At 41.8% G+C, this 27,285-nt stretch overlaps 2 protein-coding genes across 2 annotated transcripts in view; one reads left to right on the forward strand and one right to left on the reverse strand.

The window, feature by feature from the left end:
• Positions 1-5,267, forward strand: part of GLB1 (galactosidase beta 1) — a 49,211-nt gene extending 43,944 nt beyond the window's left edge. Inside the window, exons 15-16 of the mRNA XM_082307431.1 lie at positions 660-899; positions 4,951-5,267. Coding sequence (XP_082163557.1) covers positions 660-899; positions 4,951-5,211 — 501 coding nt within the window. The 3' untranslated portion in view covers positions 5,212-5,267. The remainder of the gene's footprint in view (positions 1-659; positions 900-4,950) is intronic.
• A 17,231-nt stretch (positions 5,268-22,498) lies between these two features.
• CCR4 (C-C motif chemokine receptor 4) lies at positions 22,499-25,459 on the reverse strand. The gene is made up of 2 exons (XM_082329719.1): positions 25,364-25,459; positions 22,499-24,146 (listed from the first exon to the last, which is right to left on the reverse strand). The coding sequence occupies exon 2, from the start codon at positions 24,128-24,130 to the stop codon at positions 23,054-23,056; it is 1,077 nt and encodes a 358-aa protein (XP_082185845.1). The 5' UTR covers positions 24,131-24,146; positions 25,364-25,459; the 3' UTR covers positions 22,499-23,053.
• Positions 25,460-27,285: the final 1,826 nt, after the last annotated feature.

Raw genomic sequence — 27,285 nt, forward strand, 5'->3', positions numbered from 1 at the left:
AATCATGACCTTACCTTGCTTTTGCATTCGTTGTGCGAGTACCCTGGTGTGCTGCACACATGGCTCCATAGAAATGAAACAAGACTCTGTGGGCTTGAAGCTGACTGTAAGCTTAAAGTATTTCACTGAATCAGGGTCACAAAGTATGTGTCTTGATTTTATGATACTGTATGTTAGCTGTAGAAGATTTGTAGGAAGTAAATACTGCTTTCTCCGCTATTGTGCGGGTTAATGTCTTGGGTTAGTGACTCAGTGTTACCAAATCTCTTGATGGTATCTCAAACTTATGATATCGAATGCTCTTTCCGCTTTTTATTAAGCCTCAGGGTTTGGAATCGTGTTCATGTTAAAGCAAAACAGAAATCTTCAGTTACGGGAAAAAAGTTTGAAAAAAAACCTGGGGCATCAGCGAAAGCTCAAAACTTTGAAGAGGAACAGATCTTTCACAGAGAATAAATGAAACACTTTATTCTTAAGCAAAGCTTATAACTTGGTGAAGAGCAGATGCTTGGTTTTTTTCATACACAGATTGGCAGCTGTTGCAAGTACTTTGATTCAGTTTTTATTCCTGACTGATTTGTAGTTGCAGCCAAATAACTTCAATAACATGAAGGTAATTATATTATTTTTAGTGGTTTTTACTTCTTTCCTCCTCCTAGGGTCTGGTTTCAAATTTAACTCTTGATCAAGATACACTTGTTGAATGGGAAATCTATCCTCTAGACGTAGATGGAGCAGTCAACCATGACATTAATGGCCACCTTGACCAACCAAAGCGATTTGTTGGCAATTCACTGAGTTACGAAGCGCCTACTTTTTACACTGGTAGACTTTCAATTCCTGGAGGGATTCCAGACTTGCCTCAAGACACCTATGTCAAGTTTCCCGGCTGGACAAAGGTATAACTTTTTGCTGTAAAAACTTGAAGTCCACTCAGAAAGCTACTGAAACTTCTATGGATGATCAAAGTCCACCTCTCTTGGATGGGCAGAAGTTGGTTGTAGTGGTGGGGTGTCTCAACTATATTTAAACAACTAGGAAATGGATTCCTTGCTTTAAGTAAATTTGGAGGTAGACCATTAAGAGAAGGGAAACATATTCAAAAGATATATGGTATTGTTCTAGGAAGTGGAGCATCACAAGAAAAAGCCTAGTTTTTCAACAGTGAGAAAGATGAACTGTCAGGCTCTTTAGAAATTCTGCATTTAGTTGTGTTGGGTGTTTTTTGTCTTGAGATGTGGAGCAGAAACAGCTTTTTGGAAGAAGGGAGTGAATACATGCCTTGAGATAAAAAAAAAAATTATTATGGAGAAAGTGAGATGCTACAGGACACTTTCCTGGTTATAGTGATTGATTAAAAGTAACTAAGAACATATTTGCAGTGTTGTGTGAGGAGCTATGGATCCTGTTACAAAGCATAGAGAGAGTTGGACACAACTGCTGGTGTTGTGCCCATAGATATGGATCCAATGCATGGAAGATGTTACTGCTTGTCTTCTGGAAGTTACCTGTAACTGGACTGAACAGATCAGAGAGCACTGCCATGAGAAGCTTGTGGGCAGATCTCTGTTAATGGGAACTTCTCACCGCCGGAGCGTAGCTAGAGCAGCAAAGAGTGTGTTTTCACAGTGCCATGTTTCAAACAGTCAGCATGCAGGATGGGTAAGGACCAGTTCGATTAGCTGGTGGCAGGCACAGAGAGCAGAATGTGTGCACTGACGTGCCACTCCTCTTGGAGGCCTAAGCATTTAAGTCCAGGCTTCAGGGAAGTGTCTGTGATAGCGTTAGGTAGCAAAATTATTCCTTTCTGAAACAATTAATGTACTGCTATTAAAATAGAGTAGGAGAAGGAGTTGCTGGTGATCTATCTACAGTATTGTAGTGGTTAAAGCACTTCCCAATACGCAGAAGGCTATGATTCATTGCAGGCACTTAGTGTTGCTGGTACTGAGCTTGGATGAGGAAGTCTGACTTATGCACATATATAGGAACAGGGACTATCTTACACAATCACTGAATAAAATCCAAAAATAGCTCTTTGCACAGGAACTGTAATCTGAGACTTTTGCAGTAAATTCTGTGACCCCATGAATCAGAACTCTTCTTCAGGAAACGAGATGACCATAGCTGCCTGTTGGCAAACTCATCTTTGAAATGGCAAATGCGTCCAAGAATTCTCATGTATTGATGGGAATCTTTTCCTTTGATCTACTGAACATAGAAACCTCTGTTTTACATAGTTTGTATACCCTCTAAAGCAGTCAAGGTGAAGAGATCCCAGACAAACTGTAAGTAGAGCTATTGAATTGATCCTTCAAGCTTTATATGGATTGGACCAAAGTTTTAAATAAGATACCCAGGAGTAATAAGATTGAGGAGATACTGGGTGTGGAAACTGAGACTTCCAGATAACTTTACCAATGAGCAAATGCCTTTGAGGCAGAGGGCCGTAAGGGTTTAAATTCCACTCAGGTCCCACTGGATCTGGACCTTAATTCCTTGAGTGGCACTGTATAAATTGCGGACACCAAGGTGTGGAGAGGGACTTTTAACAGGAGTTAAAACCCACCTGTCTGAGTAGTTGGAAAACCATGGAAACAACACTTACCAAGAAAACATATAGTTCTGATGATGATCCTGCCTTTGCTTATTAAGACAAGGAATATGGCATGCTGGACAGCCTGCAAGAAAGGTGCAGCATTAACAGTCACGACCGTTGTTGTAGCTCGCTTGTCTTCAGTGGTTTTTAAACCTTTCAGTATTAATAAAACTTCCTCCATCCTCGCTTGAGGAAGCACAATGCCCTTAAGCGTTCATGCTCGTAATGTATGGTTAGATTTATCGGACTTTTTTTTTCTTCAACAGAAAAGAGGATTTGGAGTAAGGACTGTTCCTGATTTCTGTGGAATCATGGGTTGTAGTTACTGACCCTGCAAAAGGAAATCTTGTTACTGAAGATAGAGATCCCCGCTCCTTCATTTTGTCTAGGGCATATTTATTGGTAGCGTCTATAGTGTCATGATTTGCTGGTTTAGGGCATACAAATTCCCGAGTGTGCAGTGGATAGAAACTGATAGTGTTAATAAGGACAGTTCAGAATTGAGAAATTAAGTTCATAGCTTTACTGGAAAAATGAGTTACAACCAGTGACTGATTACGATCAGAAAGATTGCAACCTGTCTGATCATATCTATCTCCTGCCTTAGAACTCTAGTGCAGTTGATTCCTACAGTAAACTCCTACTTGCCCCAGGGTTACAGTCATTCTCTGTAGTAGGTAGGCTGCTGTCTGGTGGGCAGGGAGGTTGCATTAATGCCATGTTTTTTTCTAAAACTACTACAGAAGCAGAGTAGTGAGCTTGAATCAATAGCTCTTCTCTTGCCTTTCAATACAGCAAAAACAAGCCACAAAGCAAGATAAACTTGATTTAAAAAAAAAAAAGTTTGAGGTCAAAGTTTATTAACACCTTGGCAGAACTGTACAAGATAGGATCTTATACTGCGGAAGTGGATACAGAGCTGAAATAACTCACCTGCATTTGCAAATGTACCAACTCCTTATAAAATTTCTCTTGCAAGTTTGGTAAAATTTGTTTACATAAATACTTGAAAAAGAAAACATAAGAAAAATACCTTCATAATAGCTTGAACAGCAATACTCACTATATTACAATTGTGCTTCCAAAAATCCTTTGGAAGTATTATTCTGATTTCAGCTATCCCAGACAATTTTAGAAATCACCAAGGGTGCAGCAAAAGTCCTTACTTTGCACTAATTCAGACTATTTTATTATTTTTATCTGTGTACATCAATGCCATGAGTTTAGTTTGTTTTTCCTTTATATTCTGATTACCAAAGGCCAAAGCAAGAGGGAAAACACAGATGCAGTTATCTGTTCCCATCCCTTTTCTTGTCCACTGAACTCTTGTCTGACATAATGGTGAAGAGACACTTAGGAGGAATAAAAGCAAATTATTTGTCCAAATCAGCTGTATGTCCTCCCTTGTGTCTTCTTTAATGAACCAAGATGCAGCTCAACTCAGTAGGTGTCCATTTACAGTTTTACTGAACATTCTGCAACTCACCAATTTATAGACTTCTGGGAAAGACTGTGTTTGTGTCTTCAATGTGTCTATTTTGTGGTGTATAAATGACTGTTAAGACTTTTTTCCTTTTCCTCTTGCCCAATTTTGTTTTGTCTTTTGAACTTAAGGTGTTTATAATGTTAGACCAGTGTTTTGAACCAGCAGTTCTGGCCACCTCCACTATAAAAAGTGACTTAAAGAGTTTGTATGCCAAGTTAACCACAATTTCATTGAACTTTAATGCTAGCAGACCCCCGAAGATTCTAATGGTTGTAGGTAACTACGACAAAATACAGTATTCTCTTGCAGTATGATTTCACAAGTTCTTTTGTTGACTAAGCTATTACAAGTATAATAGACATCTGAATTTCATATGTCTAGACAAGCTGTATCTTTTTTCATGCAACAGGAAGGGACTACCAAGATAGTGTAGCCTTACACTTGTACGGACAGCTACAACAGAATTAGGATCTGCTTTTTTCTTTTGTAAATTCTTTCTCCTTTTAACAATCACCTTCAAGCAAATACAATTTTCAGGTTTGCTTTGGTCTGAAACTTGGTGCAAAATTCAGTGCCAGGAACCTGCAATTCTGTTTTCCTAAGTATTGTCATATTTGGAATTACTGTAGTATTTGATCACTTTCTTTTTAAATATTAATGATGGCTTTAACTCATCAGGGAATTTAAATTCTTTTGACTGTCATTAGCATTTTCTTGAACAGATTTTCTATCCTTGTGTTCTATTAAACTGAAGGATGGAGGAAATTCAGTTACTATATGAAGAGCCTTATGCTTAAAGCCATTTTGTCATTTGATCTCTGTCAAATTATTAAAATGTCATTATTTTTTCTTTCTCTCTTAACAGGGGCAAATTTGGATCAATGGCTTTAATCTTGGTCGCTACTGGCCAGCCCGTGGTCCTCAGTTGACTCTTTTTGTTCCAAGGAATATACTTGTTTCATCAGTGCCAAACAACGTAACAGTGTTGGAGCTGGAGCGTTCTCCTTGCAGCACCCAGGCATGCGAGATAGAATTTGTAGACAAACCTAATATCAATGCAACTGCACAGTATGAAAATGATGCCCCTCAACTCTTTGTTAGAGACATATGGCTGAACTATCTATAATTATTTGAGTATTTCCTTATCTTCCTCCACTTTGCTTCCCCTTCCCTCAAACCATGCTTCCCTTTTTTTAAACACTTGGTGTTAATCAGTAAGTTGTATAGCTGAGGCAACTTTTCAAATTCTTCACTTTTTTTTTTTTTTTTTTTTTAAATCTGCCAGAGTTAAATACTGAAATTCTCTTAAAAAATAAAAGCTTTAGAATTTGCCTTGGACTGTGAAATTGAACTCAACTGGAAGATAACATGCGTATCAGTCTAGTAAAAATGTAGTCCTTGTAGGCTGCTTACATTACAGGAACCCTCTTACGCTTTTCTTTTTTTACCGTGTTTTGCAACTGGAGAGGAGCCTCCAAAAGGGGTGCACAGTCCCACTAGCTTGCTGTTTACTCATGTGGGCTGGTAGGTCAGAGCTGCCAATAGACTTTCAGCTGGTTTTATCATCTGGTTAGTATCAATAATCTGAAAGGGCTCACTGCCAGTGTTGAGCGGACCTCATTTTTTTTCACCTCCATGCACATGACCTGGGAAAAATTTCAATTGGTTTCTCACAGGAGCAGTGAGAAGAACTGTGGAAGAGAGCACTCAAATGCAGGCTGGTCCAAACAGTAGTAACGTGGAGGGACCTTGTAGTCTGAATCTGTCCCCTCTTGGAAAGACAATTTACTGCTTCCCTTCTGCTATCTCTGAAGACTTTAAGTAAATTGATAAGTACAAGGACATACGTAAAATTTAGGCTGTTTTGGTTGGACCATAGCCTCCGATTAACCTGCCTGCAGAATGTAGTTTTAAAATGAGCCACTTTTCCTTTTAAAAGATCCTCTTTTTTTATTTTTTTTTATTTTATTTTTTTCCCCTTCCCCCCCCCTTTTTTTTTCTTTTTTTTTTTTTTTTTTCTTTCCCTCTAAAGGGCCTGGAGTACCTGTTTTTCATAGGCCAGCACCTTGGAAGTGGAAGGCTTTAAGTTCAAGAATTTTAATTCTCTTTTAGTCATTAATTCACATCTTCGGTTTTGTTTCAGTAAACTGATGATCTTTAAGTGCCTGATACTTGCAAAGATGTACAATCTCTGTCAGTAAAGCTGACTTTCTACAACAGACTGAATCTTCTTTTTGATTCTTATGGGTTTGATGTCAATCATGCGAACTCCTTGGTGAGATTTAAACAACAAAAGATTAAGATGATGGAATCAAGTATTTTCATAATCTGTGGTTTCTTCCTTTGATTTTTGTCTGACATTATTAAAATGGTTCTTTAAAGATTAAATCCTTGCTGCATTTGTTTGGAAGGAGAACGGGGATGAGGAGGAGTTACGAGCAGTTACAGTATTAAGGGTGAAATGAGGTTGTAAAGTCTCTATGGACAAGGAGTTCTTGTTGATGTCTCATTTTTCTGTGTTATGAAGATGTGTGCGAAGTAAACCAAAACAAAGTAGTTGTAATGGGCTATGTGGACCCCAGAGGTGCCACCCTTTTCTGAAATGGCCAATGCAAAAACTTATTTCTTCTCAGCTGATGAGGACTCTTACTGTCACATGAGAAGAGAGTGAAAAGGAGCACCACTTCCTTGAGTATCTACATCTCTGTTGTGTGTTTGACATGTGTCTGGTCTGAAAGCGCATCAAACACATGAGGTTCACCTGAGCCAGATTGCTTCTACTCTTAAATTCTCACCTCAGATGCAAAGTCTAATGGCTGGGGCTGTGTGTTCAGTACCTGACACACTTCATTCTTGGAATAAAGTGGTCTGCCCTGACCCCAGATTTGTTTTTTTTCTTGGCACCATTCCTATGCAGACCCTGGAACATGCTCTGCAAGCAGTTTATTATGAAGTATTAATTGCCTCAGAGCCAGGCCTTGAAAGTAGGGAATGGAACAGAATTAGTTTCATACCGGTTGTGGGTTTTGTGGCTTGAAGTGTGCAGAATGACAGTACTATTTAGGTATTATTCCTACAATAGTTCAGTGCCTTAACAGCCAGGAGTGTGTTTATTTTTATGGCAGTTAGTGCGAGCGGAGTGGAACTCCTGGCTCTCATTCTAACTTCATTTCATTTTACATTGTACTTGTGAAAATGTTTGTAATCCATGAGACTTCACTTTTTGCCATAACCCTCTGTAATACTGCAAGCAGAAAGGCTTTGCACCAAGGATTACAAACATGCATCTGATTAGATATAAGACTAACAAGAACAACATGGAAAAAATGGGCTTAAAGTTTTTCAAGTAGGGCTCTAGAGAACTTCATTAACACACCTGCCTATTTACTGCTTTCAGTGAAGTGATCTCTTGTCTACAGAAAGGAACTGAAAGTTGGGGCCCTGATTCCTAATCCTGATCTACCTACACGAAAACACTGCTAGAGGTTGCCAAGCAGTGCAATATTTATTTGAGTATGCAGAAGGGAGGTCTCTGTGACAAGGGGCCTTCAGACTACAGCACTACCAAGAACAACATGGTGCTCCTTGCTGCTCTTTTACCCAAGGATGTGTCTGTAGGTGCTGCAGGAGGGTGTTCTGCCCTGCCCATGTCTCATACTGGGTCGCTGCACCCACACCACTGCTGCTACTACATGGCTGCGGCTTATTCTAGGTTTCCTAGCCTTGGCATGCAATCCTCCTGGGACTGAGTATGTAATAGAAAGAGGCACAGCTTGGCATTTGCTCTTTTGCAGTCTCGAGCAGGTCAGTTATTTTAACCTATCCTCAAATATGGTCCTATTGTCTGTATCCAGGTGTTTTAATCTCTTCTTGTATGTATCTTTTCCAGACTGCAAACACCATTTTAACAGATAATACAAGATGAAAGGTTTGTGAGAGATGATCTAGCCCTATGCCTCTGTACCGTAAGCCAATGTCATCTGTATCTAAATTATTCCCAGTGTATTTGTTTAGCCTGTTGTCGTAGTTTAACCCCAGCCAGCAACTAAGCACCACGCAGCCGCTCGCTCACTCCCCACCAGTGGGATGGGGGAGAGAATCAGAAGGGTAAAAGGGAGAAAACTCATGGGTTGAGATAAGAACAGTTTAATAATTGAAGTAAAATAAATTAGAACAGTTAAATAGACAAAGCAAAAACCGTGCACGCAAACAAAGCAAAACAAGGAATTCATTCACTACTTCCCGTAGGCAGGCAGGTGTTCAGCCATCCCCAGGAAAGCAGGGCTCCATCACGTGTAATGGTTACTTGGGAAGACAAATGCCATCATGCCCAATGTCCCCCTTTCCTTCTTATTTCCCCAGTTTATATACTGAGCATGACGTCATATGGTATGGAATAGCCCTTGGGCCAGTCTGGGTCAGCTGTCCTGGCTGTGCCCCCTCCCAGCTTCTTGTGCCCCCGGCAGAGCAGGGGAAGCTGAAAAGTCCTTGACCAGTGTGAGCGCCACTTAGCACCTATTTAACAACAGCTTAGCACTACTTAGCAAGAACCAAAGCGTCAGTGTATCATCGACATTGTTCTCATCCTAAACTCAAAAAACAGCCCCATACCAGCTACCAAGATGAAAATTAACTCTATCCCAGCTGAAACCAGGACACCTGTACTTCAAAGTTTCCTGTGATGGAGACCACAGACCTCCTTAGGGAAGCTATTCTAGTGTTTACTGCTAGGAAACTTGTCAACAGCTAACTGAAGTCTTCATTGCTGTATGTAAGCCAGTTATCAGTTTCACGGTCTACAGCCAACATGAAGTATGTCTTTGTGCTCTGAAATGGTTTTGTGCACTCTCTGTTACCTTCTTACCTCCCTGATGGACTGGATTTACAGAAATTTTAAGAGGTGCAGAGCAACGCAGAGAAGACTCAGCAAGGACGTGAAAGGGTGACGAGGTCCTGAATGACCTGGTCCAGGTGCTGAGGCAGCTTTTTTTGAAAGAAATGACCGAGTTGCAAGAAAGCTGTCTTGCAGGCCAGGACTTAAAAGCATGGTAGCCAGCCTCAAGGTCCTGGCTGGAAGATCGTGTGACAAAGGGAACTGGAAGCTACAGAAGAATGAGGTCTGCTTTAATGGTTCTCCTTCAACGAGAAGGCAAAATGGGGCAGGAAGAGATGATCTTCAGACTTGATGCAAAGGGCTGAATGGAAGAATGTTGGAAAAGCTGTCACGGGGATCTTTGTCATGCTCTTGCTGAATAAAGTATGTATGTTTAAAAATCCCTTTTCGGGGATTGTTATGTTGTTTCAGCTTGTTATGTTACCAAAGATGAGAGTAGTGAACCAGAGTTCCTAGCTTTGGGGGAAGTCTTGAAGGTGTGTGCTACCTATAAGAGGTTTCACAGAAGCAGTGCTAGTTTCAGGCCCTTGGTAATGCAGTCCCCTTTCAGTAGGACATATGGTCTTTGTGGCCTAGGAATCAGCAACGTATTTAATAATTCCTGGTTTGGACTTTAGCATGTACACCTGTCCTGCAGGAGCCAAGTATAGATAGGACTCCAAAGTCAGGGTCTTAGGAAGGTCCCACTTGTAGTGTTGTAATGGGCAGCACAGTCTTGCTTATGAAACTTCCCAGCATGCGTTCATAGCAGGCTCTGTGCAAGCATTGTGCTAAGATTGCTATCTTGCACTTTGGTAACGTGCTTACAGCTGTATGACCATAATTTAGCCTTTTTAATTTTTTTTTTTTGGTAGACAAGGGGAAAAAAGACTCCCTAATGGAACTGGCAATTGAGTTTGAAACTCCAACAGAGAGGGCCTTTGTTAGGTAGAGTGGATCTGTTGAATACTGGTACAAATCCAGTAGGAAAATGCAGCTGGAATCTATCGTTTGAAAGGATTTTTCTGTTAAGTTTCTTTGGTCCTTGTAATTGTATGCACTATTTTTTTTAAACATGGTGCTTCTATACTAATATTAACTGAGCATTTTCAGTGTTGCCTGTGGTCGTGGGCCAGAGCACAGATCTGAGCACAATGTGGGGAAATGCCTAGCAATTGTGGGTCATCCCTCTAATGCTATAGCTAAGAAGTTATTCTTCTGTTTCCTGTTTCATTCTTCCTTAAGTCTTGCTGCTTCTTCCTCTCATACTAGGGAAGTCTTATGTGTAGAGAAACTCAAAAAAGTTTCATTCAATGTGTCTTTGGTTGTCTGAAGCGGAGTTGATCTCCACCCCTTCCACCTATCCATCATTAGTTTGCAAGCTGGACGAAGACGCCTTTGCTTCCAGCTTGCTTATACCTTTCTCCTGTCTTCCGAATCCCATTCAGAGGTTCCTTTTCGTAAGTCCCACAAATCTTGGTCAGGTGCACAGAGTGAACGCTCTTTATGGATCTCTAGTCTAAATGTAGCCAGAAGTCTCCCCTGGTTGTGGACTTCTGCAATAGCACTGTCCAGAGCGCTTGCCTTGGGAGAAGGTGAATGGCTGTGTGTTGTGTGTGGTGGCTGCAGGATCTGGATGTGTTCCTACACTGTGGGCGAAGGGGCCTTCTGAAGCATAGGTAGAATTGTTGAGGAGAAGGAGGAAAAGAAACTGAGAGCTTCCTCTTAACCTTCCTCGCGCCCTGTCTGTTGCTGAGCTTTAGACTGTAACCTTTCTCCTGTTTACTGAAAGTGTTAGTTGCTGTTTTCACAGCAGGCGTGCATGGGATAAGAAAGAAGCTGCGCAGAAGGAAAATCTGCACTCCTTTCTTGCCTCCTCCATGTTAAATTTCATTTTTGGATGTTGAAACACTCCGCTATACCAGCGAGGCTTTGCAGAAGACTTCAGGCTCCGAGAGATGGGTCTGGATCCTGCATGCACTCTATATATCTTCTTTCAAGCTTTCTGACTTTTCCCCCACCCCCCCTCAGTTTTAGGATGTGGTTTGCACTAATCATGAATAGGTAGATCTGGTACACTGAAGAACCTGAGAACCTAGTACTGAACTCATGAGGGGTTAGCACGATTTCCTGCAAAATTTGGTCAAAGCAGTGACTTCTGCTACAGTGCATTCCTACATTGCTCTTTTCATCCTTTGATCCAGAGCAGTATCTACTTCAAAAGCTGAAGTTAAAACACTGTGAGTCTTTTGACTACAGCCAAATGTAGACACCTGCAGACGTGAATTTATTTAAAGCACTGAGTCCACCTAGCTCATGTTGAAATTGAAGAAAACTGCTGCTGGTTGGTATCTGCTGAAGCAGCTATTTTTTTACTTTTTTAAGTTTAACCTCTCAGCTCTGTTTGCTTTAACTCAAAGGCTTCAGAGGTGTTGAAGAAAACCTATGGTGCCAAGACAGTTGGTGTTTTAGTATTGGCCAAATTTTGGACTCCTCTTAATGTCTTTTATAGAAAAAAAAGGGACACACCACACCATCACCCCAGAATTAAGCTTGATCGCCCATCGTAGGAAATAAACAGAACTTGGACAGAAGGTGCCAGTAATTCAGATACAAGAGTAGAAGCTAGCTATGCTGAAATTGCCCAAAAGATTTTTTTTTTTTTTTTTTTTTTTTTTAATTCTGAAAAACCCAGTCTGTGCAAAGATACTGAGATGAGATGACAGTAGTAGCATACTTGGCTCGTATGAAGTTTGTTTCTCCTTTGTACTGTACCTACAGGAACAGTGCTGAAACCTGGGATGTTTAAGCGCTACAGAGATACAAGCAAACAAGAATATTCAGTGTTACAAAACATGATCTGGGTGAGGAGCCTTGTGAAGACAGAGGGGAAAGCATAATCATGTGTCAGGTAAATAGTGGGTTGCTTGGTTGTTGGTTTTTTTGTTTTTTTTTTTAAAACTTTTTTTCTTTTTTTCAAACCCAAGCAGGTTGGCAGTGAAGGTGGGAAAAAAAAATCATATCCTTTTTGGTGCCTCCACCCACCACCAACTGGCTACAGGCTGTGGCCTTGCATCTCACTGAACTGGCAAAGGTGAATGGTGCTGAGCTCTGTAGTTTTCAGATTTTCATAGGTACAAGTGGAAAATTTTACATGAAAGAAAGGTGAACTGGGGTGAAGATTCAGCTCCCCAGGCTGGATGTGCAGGGTGGGGAAAATATATCCAAATCCTAACAAAAATCCACCTAACCGCAAGACTGTGAATACCCATAGCTCTGCTGGTCCTTGCTCCCCAACTGCTTATCGCCACCTTCTCTTCCATGTCATCCTTGTAATTCAAGGTAGAAACCATGCTTTTTCTGACAGTCCTTGATATGCATCACGTATTTTCAGTTGTTCACAAAATAATAAGGCTAGATGATGCCTGTTTTGGTTTCACTGTGGTTTCTGGTGAGCGAGTACGTTCTTCAGAAATACAACCACACCATTGTGCTTGTCCTGCAAGGTGGGTGAAAGAACATTCAGGGATTCCCACCGTTTTTTCTCTCCCTCTGTAATGAGTTTGTCAAGGGTCTGCCCCATTGGCACAGCACACATGAATACTTTTGTCTCAGAGGCTGAGGGCTTCAAAAATACACAGAGCTCAGCTCAAATTATTTGTTTTCTTTGTCTTCTTTTTCTCATTTAATAAAAGTGTATTTTTTCATATAAGAATAATGGTACTGAGTTTGACTAAGGTCTATCTAGCCCTGTATATCCTTTTTTGAAGGTGAGCATAACTGATCATCTCTGAGTCTCAGCACCTGAAACTTTCAGGTAAAGTCTTTTTTTCTTACTAAGTTGAGCTGGAATTTCAGTGCTTTTAAAGTCTTTTCAGTAGAAAAGACTCAGCTTTGACTGCTGGTTCAGCTGCTCGCGCACCATGACTTGGTTTGCAAAAAGCCCCCCTGAACTCAAAGCTCACACTTTACAATGCAAACTGGTGTACAGCAATTGAGATTATTTAAAAGCATCAGCTCTCTTTTAACAGCCTTGGTTTGTGCTCCATAGTGTATTTTGATTTTGGGGCTTAGTCGCTTATTGTCAGGCTGTCATGCCTTTTGATGCAAAACTGTGATGCTTGTTTGACTTGGAAAGAATGTTGCTGTTCTTATGAAGTACTTAGTTTTTTCCTGCTAGCTGTTTTAGTGTGTTCATGCAAATTGGTGAAACCCCCTGATGATTACAAATGTCAAAATGTGAAGTAAATCAGGCAAGTCAGTCTAAAAGGGCTAGGGGTTTTGTCTGCAAACCTTCATGATTCAGGACAACAATCACCTGAGCAATGTTAGGAAGAAATTGGTCAAAACCAAAGGCTTTTTTTAGAATAATACCTTATGAACTTATTTCCATCTTCTGTGAAAGGAGAAGAAACTTTTTGGGCTATGAGTAAAAGAGTATGCATGGTTCTTGATATCTTGAGACAAGGCAAAAAATCTAGCAATGAATACACAGATTTTTGTCTCTATAATAATAAATACTTAATTTCATTGTAGTACTTTTCATCTGCAAAATGCCTTGTTTTACAAAAGAGGGCAGAGTCTTGATTTCCATGTAGCAGATGCAAGAGTTGAATTGACTGAGATCCCTGGCAAAGCTGGAAACAGCACCTTAAAAAAGGTGCTTTTTTTTTTTTTTTTTTCCCCCACTGAGGGAGAATTAAAGGGTAAGGGTGCTACAGTCTCTTTTGAGCACATCAGCTCTGGTCAATAGGTAGTGATGGACATGCTTGGGCTACTTCTGCCTGGTTTAAGTCTGTGTTGAAAAGGTGGCAGGGACCAACCTGCTCCTCCACCTGGATGCGCACAAGTCCATGGGGCCAGATGGGATCCACCCGAGGATACTGAGGGAGCTGGCAGAGGAGCTGGCCAAGCCACTCTCCATCATTTATCAGCAGTCCTGGCCAGCCGGGGAGGTCCCAGGTGACTGGAAGTTAGCAAATGTGACGCCCCTCTACAAGAAGGGTCGGAAGGAGGATCCGGGGAACTACAGGCCTGTCAGCCTGACTTCGGTGCTGGGAAAGGTCATGGAGCAGATCATCTTAAGTGCCATTACGCAGCACGTGTGGGACAGCTGGGGGATCAGGCTCAGCTAGCATGGGTTTATGAAAGGGAGATCCTGCTTCACTAACCTGGTCTCCTTCTATGACAAGGTGACCCACTTAGCGGATGAGGGAAAGGCTGTGGATGTTGTCTACTTGGACTTTAGTAAGGCCTTTGACACTCTCTCCCACAGCATTCTCCTGGAGAAGCTGGCTGCTCACGGCTTGGATGGGAGCACTCTGCGCTGGGTTAAAAACTGGCTGGACGGCTGAGCCCAGAGAGTGGTGGTGAATGGAGTCAAATCCAGTTGGCGGCTGGTCACGAGTGGTGTTTCCCAGGGCTCAGTGTTGGGGCCGGTCCTGTTCAACATCTTCATTGATGATCTGGATGAGGGGATCGAGTGCACCCTCAGTAAGTCTGCAGATGACAGCAAGTTGGGTGGAAGTGTCGATCTGCTGGAGGGTAGGAAGGCCCTGCAGAGGGACCTGGACAGGCTGGATCATTGGGCCGGGGCCAACTGCATGAGATTCAACAAGGCTCAGTGCTGGGTCCTGCACTTTGGTCACAACAACCCCATGCAATGCTACAGGCTAGGGGAGGAGTGGCTGGAGAGCTGCCCGGCTGAAAAGGACCTGGGGGTGTTGGTTGACAGCTGCCTGAACATGAGCCAGCAGTGTGCCCAGGTGGCCAAGAAGGCCAATGGCATCCTGACCTGTATCAAGAATAGTGTGGCCAGCAGGACCAGGGAGGTGACAGTGCCCCTGTACTCGGCACTGGTGAGTCTGCACCTCGAGTACTGTGTTCAGTTTTGGGCCCCTCACTACAAGAAGGACATTGAGGTGCTGGAGCGTGTCCAGAGAAGGGCAACGAAGCTGGTGAAGGGTCTAGAGCACAAGTCTTATGAGGAGAGGCTGAGGGAGCTGGGGTTGTTTAGTCTGGAGAAGAGGAGGCTGAGGGGAGACCTTATTGCTCTGTACAACTACCTGAAAGGAGGTTGTAGCGAGGTGGGGATCGGTCTCTTCTCCCTAGTAACAAGCGATAGGACGAGAGGAAACGGGCTCAAGCTGTGCCAGAGGAAGTTTAGGTTGGATATTAGAAAAAACTTCTTCACCGAAAGGGCAGTCAGGCACTGGAACAGGCTACCCAGGGAAGTGGTTGAGTCTCCATCCCTGGAGGTATTTAAAAGATGGGCAGACATGGTGCTTGAGGACATGGTTTAGTGGTGGACTTGGCAGTGCTAGGTTAATGGTTGGACTCAATGATCTTAAGGGTCTCTTCCAACCTTAACGATTCTATGATTCTATGATAAGGAAGCCAGTGCAGACAGTGGAAACCATCTAGTAAGGTGCAGGTAATAAAACATTTTTGTTTGTTTGTTTGTTTGTTTTTTTCCTAAGCACAGGCATTGTCCACATGAACACAACCAGGGCCAGTAGCATTCTACCCCCATGCACCGCGGTCTGTCTGCATGGGGCTCTCCGCATTTGCTGTCACAAAGGAGAAGCACCCTGCAGTTCGAAGGGCACATCTGGCTGGTGGGTCTGCACAAGTTTTCACATTTCCTCAGCTGCTGCTCCTGTTGGAGTAGAAACATCTAGCTTGTGCCATCCACTGACCAGGCAGACATGGCTTTTGCTATGAAGGATCTTACTGCTTTTTTTTTTTTTTAATTATGTTTTGTTTTTCTTTTGCCAAAGCAGTAACTTTGTGGGATCTTGTGGCCTCAGGTCTAGAAAACATGGCAGATTTTGTTAGGAGGTGTCACTAAAATAAATATTGATACTAGCTACCTATTTGCTCTATTGTTAGGGACGATCAGCTTTTCTACAGCTATTTCTGTACAAGTAGTTGACATTTCTAGAGCTCTTTTTACATTTTTTCCAGGAACCTGGAAGCCTATACATACCCAGTGGTTTATGTTGGCATGACAGTTCATGAATTGGGCATGTCCCCTCCTGAAAATCCAGGCCACATTCAGTCCTATCATATTATGACTGAGTTTTTTTATTGTGAATTACCTTACAGCAAAGCTGAGCTTTTTTTTTTTCCTGTTTATGACATAATTAGTAGTTACCCTGCATCTGTACAAAGCCATTCCTGGAATTAAAAAAAAAACCACACCCCCCACGCCCTCCCACCCCCAAAAAAAGAAAACCAAGACACACAGAAAAATTCTGCAGAATCTTGGATATCTAGTGCTGACCTTGCTTTTTCAGTCCCTGACACAAATTGTTAAATAATTATCGCTTAAGAGTTGACCTTTCATAAATGCTAATTTGAGGTTTGATCATTTAAATTTTATTCACATAGTCCCATTTTGATAGAGTCTATAAAATACTGTAGTTTTTTACGCTATAGAAGCAACAAAAGTTCATTTGCTAGGCAAGTTCTCACGAACAAAGTCAGTAGATTTACAAAAAGCCACAACAAAAACCCCTTTTTCTGTCTGGTAGTCTTCTACAGTAATATTCATCACTTTACTGAGATTTTGCTTCTAATGCTAGCTTTTTTCTAAATTCTGGCACATTCCTATGGGTATGTGGAACAAGCTACTGATTGAGCAATGCAGTAGATTTATTCTGTTGAAGTTGTTAACAAAAAATGTGTTAAATAAGACAAATCCATGAGTTCTTTCTACAATTTTTGGTTACACGAGGACTTTTGAAATCATTTCCCCCATCAGAAAAAAAATTTAATACGAATTTATAGCAAAAAATAATTAAATATTTGATTTCAATAATGTCAAAAAACAGGCTGCACTTACTCTGAAATAGTTTTAATGTGAAGCTGAAACAAAATGCAAACAATAGCATCAGGTTAAAAGGTGTTGATCACTAGCCAATGCAGCTGCCGCCAAAAATCTGTTCTCTCCAGTGTTCAGATTTTCATGAAACTGCCTCTTCAAATGAAAATGTTATGCCAGTGTAGTCAGCAGACAGGTATCCTACTTGCGTGACCACTGCGTGTGGAGAATGTGAGCTTAAGCTGGCGAGGAAATGAATGGATTTGCTCTCAACTCCGTGTGACTGTGGGAGAGGAGGTTGTGGCGTACAGATTCATCCAAAGACCCAGGAGCAGATGGGAGCCAGCCTCACCATGGGGGATCTTGGGCATTCCCTAATATTTCTGAGGAAGGGAAAAGAGTACTGACCTGCGTTATGCAAGGATGGGCTGGTGAAGCAGAACTGAGGAGAAAACAGCCTAAATCCAAACTTCCTTTTTCTTTCCTTTTGTAAACTCTTCAGCTCCTTCTCTGTAGCACTGCAGGTTTTTGTGTGACACCTCATGCTATGGGTTTCACTCTTCTAGAAAGCGTAAGCAAGATTTTTGATAGCAAGGGCAGACCTGTGCTCTGCAGCTTCTCAGCACTGTTTTTCTGCAGGGCCTGCAGACAACGTCGTTGTTCCTTGCAATCACCCAGCCTTATTTTCTTTCCATTCCTGGTGCCTGTGAATGAGCGACAAGGGCATATGCAACAGGAAAAGCCATCCTTCTCTTTCTTCTCTACGTGCTTTTTACACCTTTCCCACATACTTTTGTAGCAGAAAAGGCACATCGCTCAGTCTGCGGTCATGGTCTTACTTGTGGTCAAGTTACCAGTTATGAGCAAGTACAGAGATCTGTTGTGGTGTTCCTTCACTTTGATTAGGATATTTTTGTGTTACTACTAGGTGGTACTGCTCTTTCTATTTGTGTGTGATGGTGACAAGTTAAAAGTCAGGGAGGGACTTTCTCTTCGATCTGCCTGCCCAAACCACAATACTTTTGTGGAGATATTTTAAGGAGTGCAAAGTCCTTGTGCAAAAGAGACAAATGTGCTTTTCATGCAGGGATGTCTACCCGTTGTTCCAATCACTGTCCCAGGTACAAAAATTTCTTCCTGAACTTGGCTGCTCAGAGCTTCTTGGAAAATCCTGATCAAATGCCACTGGCCTCTTTTGAGCAGAAGAGTGGATCTGGTAATGTCAATCTTCATTCAGTCTTTGTTGTCTTACAGGTTGCTAGCAGCACTGAGAGTGCCTTTTATGAGGGTTTCATATCTGTGGAAACAGATCAGATTCTTGCAGATCAGATTCTTGATTACTTGCTAGAGTCGTTAAAAGCAAAAGCAAGGAAACAAACATCATCTTGGCATTTTAAAAAATTCTTAGTGCCTTAATAGTTTTTATTTTGCAACACCTGAAATAGTAAAATGCTTGCAGTGTGCAGTTACTGAGCTACATAAGCTGAATGCACGCTGTTACTCTGAAAAAAGAAACTAAAACCAACTTCAACCTTTCCAAGATGACATGAAATAAAAAAAACAAAAACAACACAAAAACTAAAGGAGTATGATGCACTGATCAATCATGTATTTGGACTGCATTTATACAGGGGATGAATTTTTTTCTCTTTTGGTCAGCTGCGAACAGGAATCCTTGCTCTCTGGTGTTTTAAGACAGATAACACCCTCTGTTATCTGTGCCAGTGAAGAACATCTTTTATTCGAAGTTGGCATTAGCTGGTCATCTTCATCCACTTGCCTCCAGATACCCTTCACATTAACCTGTGTTGGTCCTCGCAGAACCTGGATCCAGGTGGGGACTTTCCTGGCTGGGCCGCTTCAGATTTGGCTACCAAAAAGGGCACAGTGGGGGTGGCTCTCATCTGGAGACCCCCTCACCAAGCTGGAATGCAAATCCTCCCCAAGGAGAGCTAGGAGGGCCCTGAGATTCTGTCAAAAATGTGCATTGTGCTCATAATGTCTGAGCTCCTCTAGCTATAAGAGCAGCTTTTTAAAAATAAGGTAAAGTGGTCAGTGATGCAGAAGACATTTATTCCTCTTTTCAGTAGAGATATCATATACTACCATTTCTGAGAGTTCAAAGGAGGATCACAAATAAATTAAGACAAAAGCCTGAGCATGGCCTGTGAGCAGTCGTCTTTTGAGCTGAGCACGTGTGGGATATGTGGAGGGATATGCTCTGCCAAGGGAAAGAGAACAGCAGCATTGGTCAGTCATGCCAGTGCTCCATCAAGGAGCTGGCAGAGGACTTGGATTTGCTGGTCTGGAACAGACAAAGGGCTTTTCCACTTTTGAGCCTCATTTCTGTGAGAGGTGTCTTTGACTCAACGACTGTCCCAAAAGATGGAATTTTGTTGATTTTTCTGATGGTTGTTGCTGCTGAATGACTGTGAAAAAGATCATCATCCTGGAAGCATCTAACTTGGTGTGTCCTCATTGATACATTGATAGCGCCTGCTCCATTAGGAGTGATTTCTCCATGACTGCCAGTGGCACCTGCATACATCGTTGCTGTGTTACAGTAAGATGACTGCAGATACGACCAGTACTACATCACCTCTTATCAGTTATGCAAATACTAGAAATCTCACCACAGTTATATTGATATTCATTTCCAGTCTCCTACTTAAAAGCTTGTTTCATGCCTAGAGTAGTGAAGTCCTGTTGAGCTCTGTAGGCATTGCCTTAAGCACCATTTTAATGATCATTTGATTGACATTACTAAATGGCTCTTGATTTCTAACTGTAAATCAAGTCAAATGGAGATATTTGCATAAGAGGTGGGAGTTGATGAAGTTGGTCTCTGGCTGTGTTAAGAGAGTGATGTTGGATAAAACTGGAAACCGTTAAGAGCTCCTGGAGGAAAATGTGTGAGTGTAGATCCCTGCTGGCAGTTTTAGACTGGAAGCATGCTGGTTACAGAGGAGCACTGTAGTGCCTGCTGAATTGCACTCTCTTTCAGACCAGGTGTGCAGAGCTGGTGCTGGGACAGTGACAAGCAGTGATAGTGTAGGAAGCAGAATAGTAATTCCTTACTTTCTTTCCAGGGCTGGCTCTCAGACTGAGAGGAGCAGACTGGGAGGAGGCTGCCAACCATGATGCTGCTTCTGCACAATGAAAAGGGATGAAGCTGTCTTCCAGAGTAAAAGATAAGTGTGTAATTCAGCTTTATGTTTAGGGAGTGACTGTGGTGACCTAAGCGCTGTATGAAAAGAAACCAACCAATGTGTTCTTATGTTTTCATCTTTACTTATATTTAATATAATTAAACTGATTTTTCCCCTTGTCTACCTTTCTATGGTGGCTTAGCACGACTGAAGAGAGGACGCAGGCTGGCCTTCCGAGGAACCCTGATGTAAAAATATGGGTTTATGAATGAGTCAGCTTTGCTTCACTCAAATGTCTATCCATTCTCTTTCATGGTTCAGTAGGTTGTACATTCATTCATTGCTTGGAAATTCTTGTTCAGCTAAAATGACACCTTTGGTCAACTGACATTTTGAAAATCCCTGCTTTATTTTTGTCTGTATTAACACTATTATCTCACCCTTTCTCATCAGCAGATTTCAAAGCCCTCTCTCAAAAGAGGAGTGGCATTGTCCACTGTAGCTCAATGCATGGGGGAGGAAGGTTTGTTCCAGGTGACAGAGAGGATGAAACCACCCAGATTTGGTGAGCTCCAGTCCCAGGATCTGGATTCCTGAGCCCATCACTTATAGGTGAGCTCCCCCTTGCACCTAATTCAGCAAACCTGCTCAGAGCACAAATTTCAGCTCGGTTGCTCATCCAGCACACACATTGAGTAGCTCTGAGTATTACTGGGAAGACTGGAAGAGGTCATTTGGGCAGAGAAACAAGGACAACGTTCACCCCGGGGGAGCTCTAGCTTCAGCAAGCACCCTCTGCACCAAAGGCACATGTGCACAGGCTGTGGGGCACAAAGCCGAGCAGCAATGTGAAGCACCTTTGAGTTTTCTGTGGAAAAGGGGATTTACGCTATCTGCATTTATGGCAATGCCGCACAGCCGCTGGGTGCGGCCCGTTAATTCCACACATGAGCAGATTTGGCATCCTCCCCCACCAGAGGGTGTGTGCCCAGAGCTGGACCAGCCTGTGAGCTGCTGGCCATCTCGGTGCCATTCCTCAACACCACTCTTAGCCCTGGTCCTCTCTTGTCTCACGGTCGTCAAGTGCCTACGGCTTGCTTTTTGCTTGCTGACCATCGTTTTTGCCAGGCCAGCACAGGCAGCTCTTCCACCAGTCTGGAAAGCAAGGTTTCTCAAAAGGACCTGTTTATTCTTACTGACTAGTAGGATCATGAAAAAAATAACTGTGGTGAGCTGTCTGGCTTCCAGGTTAGTCCGTGCACTTGACTGATGAATAGCTCAGCAGTTCACAGTGCCTGCGCCATCAGTATCACATCTGTGAGGACAATGTGTCATGCCGGCTTTGGAGTCACATGTTGTCGGGTTCAGTGACATCTGTGAGTCTTTGAAGCACCTGACACTTGCAATTTGTCTTCCTCTTCCTTTTCAAAATAGGCAATGGATGGCTTAACCCACCCCTTGCAGCAGTTTTTCCCAACTGATTTACTCAGTGGCTTGTAAGGTTTTGAGTAGTAAGAATTTATAGTCTTTTTCTTGGGAAGGAAGCCACTTTCTTACTGCAAGTAATGTCTTCCTCAGCTATTCTCAGTATCTGCATGAATGCAGGTCCTTGCTTGTCAGCCTCAGCACACTGCTAATGGTAATGCATTCCCAACATTAGTTATGATGGATATGTGCGTGCGTGAGTATTTAAGTGTGCTGCCTTTTATTTTCAGTCTTGTATCACGAGAGAGGCCACATGGAGGTAAGCTTCCACTTACATTTCTTATTTAGGGTGATGAAAACAATGGCACTACCATATTTTTACATTCCTTCTCCAGCCCTTTCCTGAAGCATTTTAATGTCTTGTGTGCTCTTTGCAGACATGCCTGAATGCTGGGCAGGCACTTTGTTATTGACAGCCTAAGAAAAATAAAAGTCTTTCTGCTGAATGGTTGTTGTCCAGCAAAAAAACACACAAGAAATATCTTCCAATACGTATTTTTCAACTCTTACTTTGTCTGCTACCACATTACTGATTTTTGCCTCTTTTAAAATTATTTTTGTGGCAAAATCTAAACATTGCTCTGTGAGTTTCCTTCCTGTTCCAGATCTCTGATTAATATATCATGTGGATCTGTGAGCGGCTATTGGGGCATCACACTCTTCGCATTTTGCTGTTATCAAATGCTAGGATTCTTTGTGTGGTTTCTGCCTTATGACAGACCATTTCTACACAATCTCTGTTTTTACTTTCTTTTGTTTTGTCAGAAACATCTCCAATGAATGCAAAATGAGTCTTGGGGTTACGTACTTTTGGAACAAAGAACATTCACTTTAAACGATATACTTTTAACCAAGATGCTTCAAATTTGTTCACACATGCTGGAAAATAAGGGTTTTTTTAAACACTTTTATTCAAAAATATTTTGAACATTTTCCATGTTAATTAAAATACAGAGTTGCTATCTTGAATTACAGTGATAAAGTAATTCAAAATGTCTGTATATACACTTACACATAGGCATATGTGGCAACTTGGATACTTAAGAGAAAATGTGTCTATAACACAATGTAATGCATTTGCTTTGCGTCTTTGTATGCATAAATATATTTTATGTCCTTTTTTTAATGACAGAGGGTGTATCCTCTCCCTGAGATGAAACATTTACCAGTAGCAGGTACTGTTAATAGCTTGCTGAGAGTCAGAGCGAACAAGTCCTACACAGATCAACTGTAGAATAAAAAAATATGGTAATAACCATCCTTCTTGAATAAATGAATGTATTTTCCAAATGCCTATCTCTCCTCTGCCCCTCCATGCAGGCCAGCATCTGTTTTGATGCTGGTGAAAAAGAAGCAGCATGGCACAGTGCTTTGCGGAGAGCTGAGGCTGCTGTTACATCTAAGCAGTGATTTGTGATCACAGCAGATAAAACTTGCATGTCCATCTCCTACATTTCACATCTAGGACACCTTCTGTCATAATATTCAGAAAATCTAGAGGCAGAAATCAAAGCTGAAGTAAGTAATTATCCAACACTAGCTTATTGTTAAATGCATGTGCATTTGCTTAGCTTTTCGAAGTTCCTGCTTTTGTCAGTTTGCTTGCTGGTGAGTTCCGTGGTCGGTCTGAAGCACATTACAGAGCGTCTTGATCCCCCGTAGATTGTGTGTGGAATGAACTGGTAGATTCAGTGTGGTAAGTGATGTGAACTCCACACCACTTGCACATATCTCCAGGTAACCGCCAGTTCTTAAAGAGCATCTTCAGGTACTTCTTGAATTTTTCCCCCATGAAGAAGTAGATGACTGGATTGAGGCAACAGTGAAAAAGGCCAAGGATTTCTGTTACCTGGAAAGCATAGTCCAGATTCCTGCTCACTTGACAGTCTCTAATGACTCCTGTAATTTCCAGCAGTTGTAAGAAAATAACAATGTTGTAAGGGGTCCAAAAGAAGAAAAACACAATCATGACAGCAAAGATCATCCTCACAGCCTTATTCTTTTTATCATTTCTACAGTGAACTAATGTTTTAATGATCATGGAGTAGCAAAATGTCATAACTATAAAAGGGATTAGGAGCCCTAAAATGTTGATTTCCAAAGTGGAAAAAAGTTTCCATGCTGTGAAATTGCCTGGATATCTTGGCTTGCAGGTAGTATAATTATGTTCGTTAAAAGATTCTCTAAATATAAGTTCCGGAACTGAGGCTGAAAGAGCTACTAGCCATACAACAAGGCTAGTAATCAAGCCGTGGAAGGCAGTTCTTGCTTTCAAGGAAAACACTGCACGAACAATTGCCAGGTATCTGTCTATGCTCATAAGCATAATAAAAAATATCCCGCTGTAAAACCCAACCAGGTAGATCCACGAAATGATTTTACACCAGGGAGTTCCAAAAACCCATTGATCTATTGTGAAATAAGACCAGAACGGCAAGGATAAAACAAAGAGCAAATCTGAGATGGCGAGGTTTAATAGGTACACATCAGTCATGCTCTTCAGCCTCTTGTATTTGAAGAGGACCACAATGACCAGAATGTTTCCCGTGAGCCCGACCAGGAACACTAGGGTATACAGAACAGGTAGGAAGAAGGCTGCAAACCTCTTGACATTTTCCTTACTGCATGGTTTTGGAGCATCGTTATAATTATCATAATATTCATAGATGGTTGAGATTTCAACTTCAAAGGACTCTGTACTTGAAGAACTCATGTTTTTTCCCCAGTTCCTGAGAAGGAAAGAATATAAAAATGTCAGTGACTTCCATTGCATGAAGACCATGTGGTTACTCGGCAAGCCTGAATCACTAGCGATGACTAACTTGCAGTTCCAGCACACTTCTCATTACAGGTTTTCAAACACTATTGAAGCATTATGGGATGCATACGCACACTTGCAAAATGTACTGTCCTTAACATGCATGTGTTTAGTCCTTGCAACACTGTGCAACTTGGATGTCAAGCACACAGAACACTGTTCAAATGGCGGAGAGGAAAGCAAATAGGAATGAAAGATATCGACCACAGATATCAAATCAGAGAGGGATAAATCCTGTGTAGAATAAAGTAAAAAGCAAAGCTACTATTCATAGCAGTTCAGGATTTCACCCACCTTTCCAATCAGGCAAACATCACCATAAGAAGACAGTAATAAAAATGCATCTGACTCTTCCTTCTAATGAAATTACGCTTACTGAAAGCTGACATGAGTTTTCAGTAAGCGCTGTCTTCAGCGGCTAAATGAATAACAGGAATTGGTCATTTTCGTATGTGTGTTCTTTTCTAATAGGCAGAGACAGAGTTTTAAGTGATGTTACTTTGAGGTAAGTAATTTGGACGCAGTGCAAATATATTGCTGAGTATTACTGTGTGTGTTATTCACATCACAGCAAGTGTCATTTTTTTAGCCTAACATACCAGAATTTTTCTAAGCCTGAGTTATGTCCTTCCCCTTTGTCTTTATTTTTATGAATGGAAAGCAGAAGAAAAGTGAGTATCATTGCTTTATTTGTCTTTGCACTGTACAAAACAATGAATATTGAATGTTGTTAACCTGACCCCTACTGTGTGCAGTCCCAGGCATGACACCTCTCCAGCCTACAGTTCTGTTCTGTTATACACAGAGAGGAATGTAATCTGAATTACAAGTCACAGGGACAAAACTGTTTGACACCAATGATCTAGAGACGACAGCTTTGCAGCAACTGCACTTAGACATACCTGAATCTAATCTAGGTTCAGCATAATATACTTAAATATGTAAAACTGAAAAGATACATTCACATAACACCCATACGCCCACCTCTGATGATGCAGGAATTCTTAAAATCGCTTTAAAAATTACCTGAGCAGTAACAAAAGGTAAATGAAAAAGCATTACAGTCACAGACAGGATGAGCGTACATGATGCACAATGGTTTCACCAGCTGCATTTTGTGAATTTTACCTTTTCTCCTCCTTTCTTCTCAGATGATGTGAAGAAGCTTCTTTGCTCTAAGGGTGCAGAATCACTTGCTTCTCACCAGGTAGCTCTATCAGGGAGGTGCTGCCTACATAGTGATATCCAGCAGCTGCAAAAAGCAGATGTCACTGGGTAGCTGTCTCTCTTAACGGAAACTTCGTATTTCCTTACAGATTGTATCACAAGCGCTTCTCTCCTCATTGCTCATCAGAGATGGTCCCTTAAACTCAGAAATTAAATTAAATACATCTTATAATGTGTAAGGAAATGGAAAGTTTCTACTGAGAGCCTGATTGCTGAGTTAAAGCAGCTTCATCTTATCTGATAATCATTAAAAGTAAATGTCACTAAGCAGCTCTCATTCAACAGAAACCTTGTTCTTTCTTATGGATTGTAAAATGCATCTTAATCTCAGAAAAAAATAATCAAAAGATCATTTGTAGTGAGCAGAGAGGAGGAAGATGCTTGGTGGGTGCCTGGGAGGTGTGTTTCTAGACCTCCTCTGCCAGGTAACTAATTTTGCAAGTTACACCATGTAATTGTAGAAGAAAAGAGCTGTATAGATTTAGCGTAGGAGAGGCTCCTTTTATTCATTGTTGTTTGATCTTCCTAACTCTTACTTGTCTTGCTAAGAATAGAAATGAAGGCATGTTAATTCATGCTACCTTTTTGCTTGATGTCTCCCGTAGCAGGTTCTATATACAGCAAATATACCTCCTACCACTGACCCGGCACAAATGGTAATAGTGGTCAAAATATCAAATAAGAAGAAGGATATGTGCACGTGTGTGTGGTGTAAGGGCAGAGGGTGCGGAGGTTTACAGTGGTTTTTGTCACAGCAGGAAAGTCAGTGGCTTCTATGAATTTCTCCTGAGAGTGCGGTGGGCTCTACCTGTCTTTTGGGGGATCCTGGGAAGGGAGAAAAGAGCGCAGAGGACATGCGCTAGTCAAATGGGATGGGTTTGAGTCCTGCCAGCAGAACAGTTGTACTAGCAGCTGGCAAGTGCTGCTCTCCTCTCCCAGAAAAGGCCAGCCAAGCAGAAGTAAAAGCCATTTCTCAACAGGAGAGGCTGCTTGCTTGTTAGCAGGAGAAACTGAAGAGTCACAATGAGAAGCAGGAACAAGAAAGCTACAGGATGTGGTTGGGAGGGTAGGAAGAATCATGGACCTCAGTCCAGGAGAAGTGATAGGTCTTCCAGGTCATCCTCCTGTATTATTCCAGACACAGGTATAGCTTTTCTTTCAGTTATGCTATTTGCTGCTATCCTATATGCCTCTGACATTGTTACTTTGCCCAATAACTTCCATTTGGCTGAAGTGTTTCTTCCAGAAAAGCTTGATGTGAAGACAGCACGATCTACTGGTTTCATGTTTCGCCAGAATAAAGTATTTGTATGGGAAGTAGCTTCTCAGTCGCCTTTCACAAGCTGCATCTGTGGAGATTTTTAAATCTATCACTGGGAGATGTTCCTCCAGTGCAGGTTATTGCCCTGCAGATCATGTACCTCTTCAGCTTACTAGCAGTCCTTTAAAGAGGTGAACATCAGATGAGCAGGCAACACTGGTACCAGTTTCATCAACTCTGCTCACAGAAACTAGAAGCTGTTCCTCTTGCTGCTCTTTTGCCCATGTAAGGGCCTCATTAATCTCTTCTTTGACATGTTGTTGCACTAGGGGCATAAGTTCAGCTCTTCACCCACCACAACAATGACACAAAATCTTTCTTTAAGCACCTGCTTTTCAGGAAAAACCACCTCTTGCTCTGTAGGCATTGTTCTTTCTTAGTTTTTGGCTGTAATGCTTTTGCCTCAATAAGCCACCACGCATCTGCATGCCTGTTTTGTCCCACTCATTGCTTTCTACTCCATCAAACTAGGTGTCTGCTTTGAATTTCATCAGTGGTGATT

The sequence above is a fragment of the Platalea leucorodia genome, assembly GCF_965183815.1.
Source record: "Platalea leucorodia genome assembly, chromosome: 1".
In the NCBI taxonomy this organism is placed as follows: domain Eukaryota; kingdom Metazoa; phylum Chordata; class Aves; order Pelecaniformes; family Threskiornithidae; genus Platalea; species Platalea leucorodia.

Bases quoted from the DNA above. Each gene is read 5' to 3' on its own strand.
- CCR4 (XM_082329719.1), bottom strand. From the start codon at position 24,130: ATGAGTTCTTCAAGTACAGAGTCCTTTGAAGTTGAAATCTCAACCATC.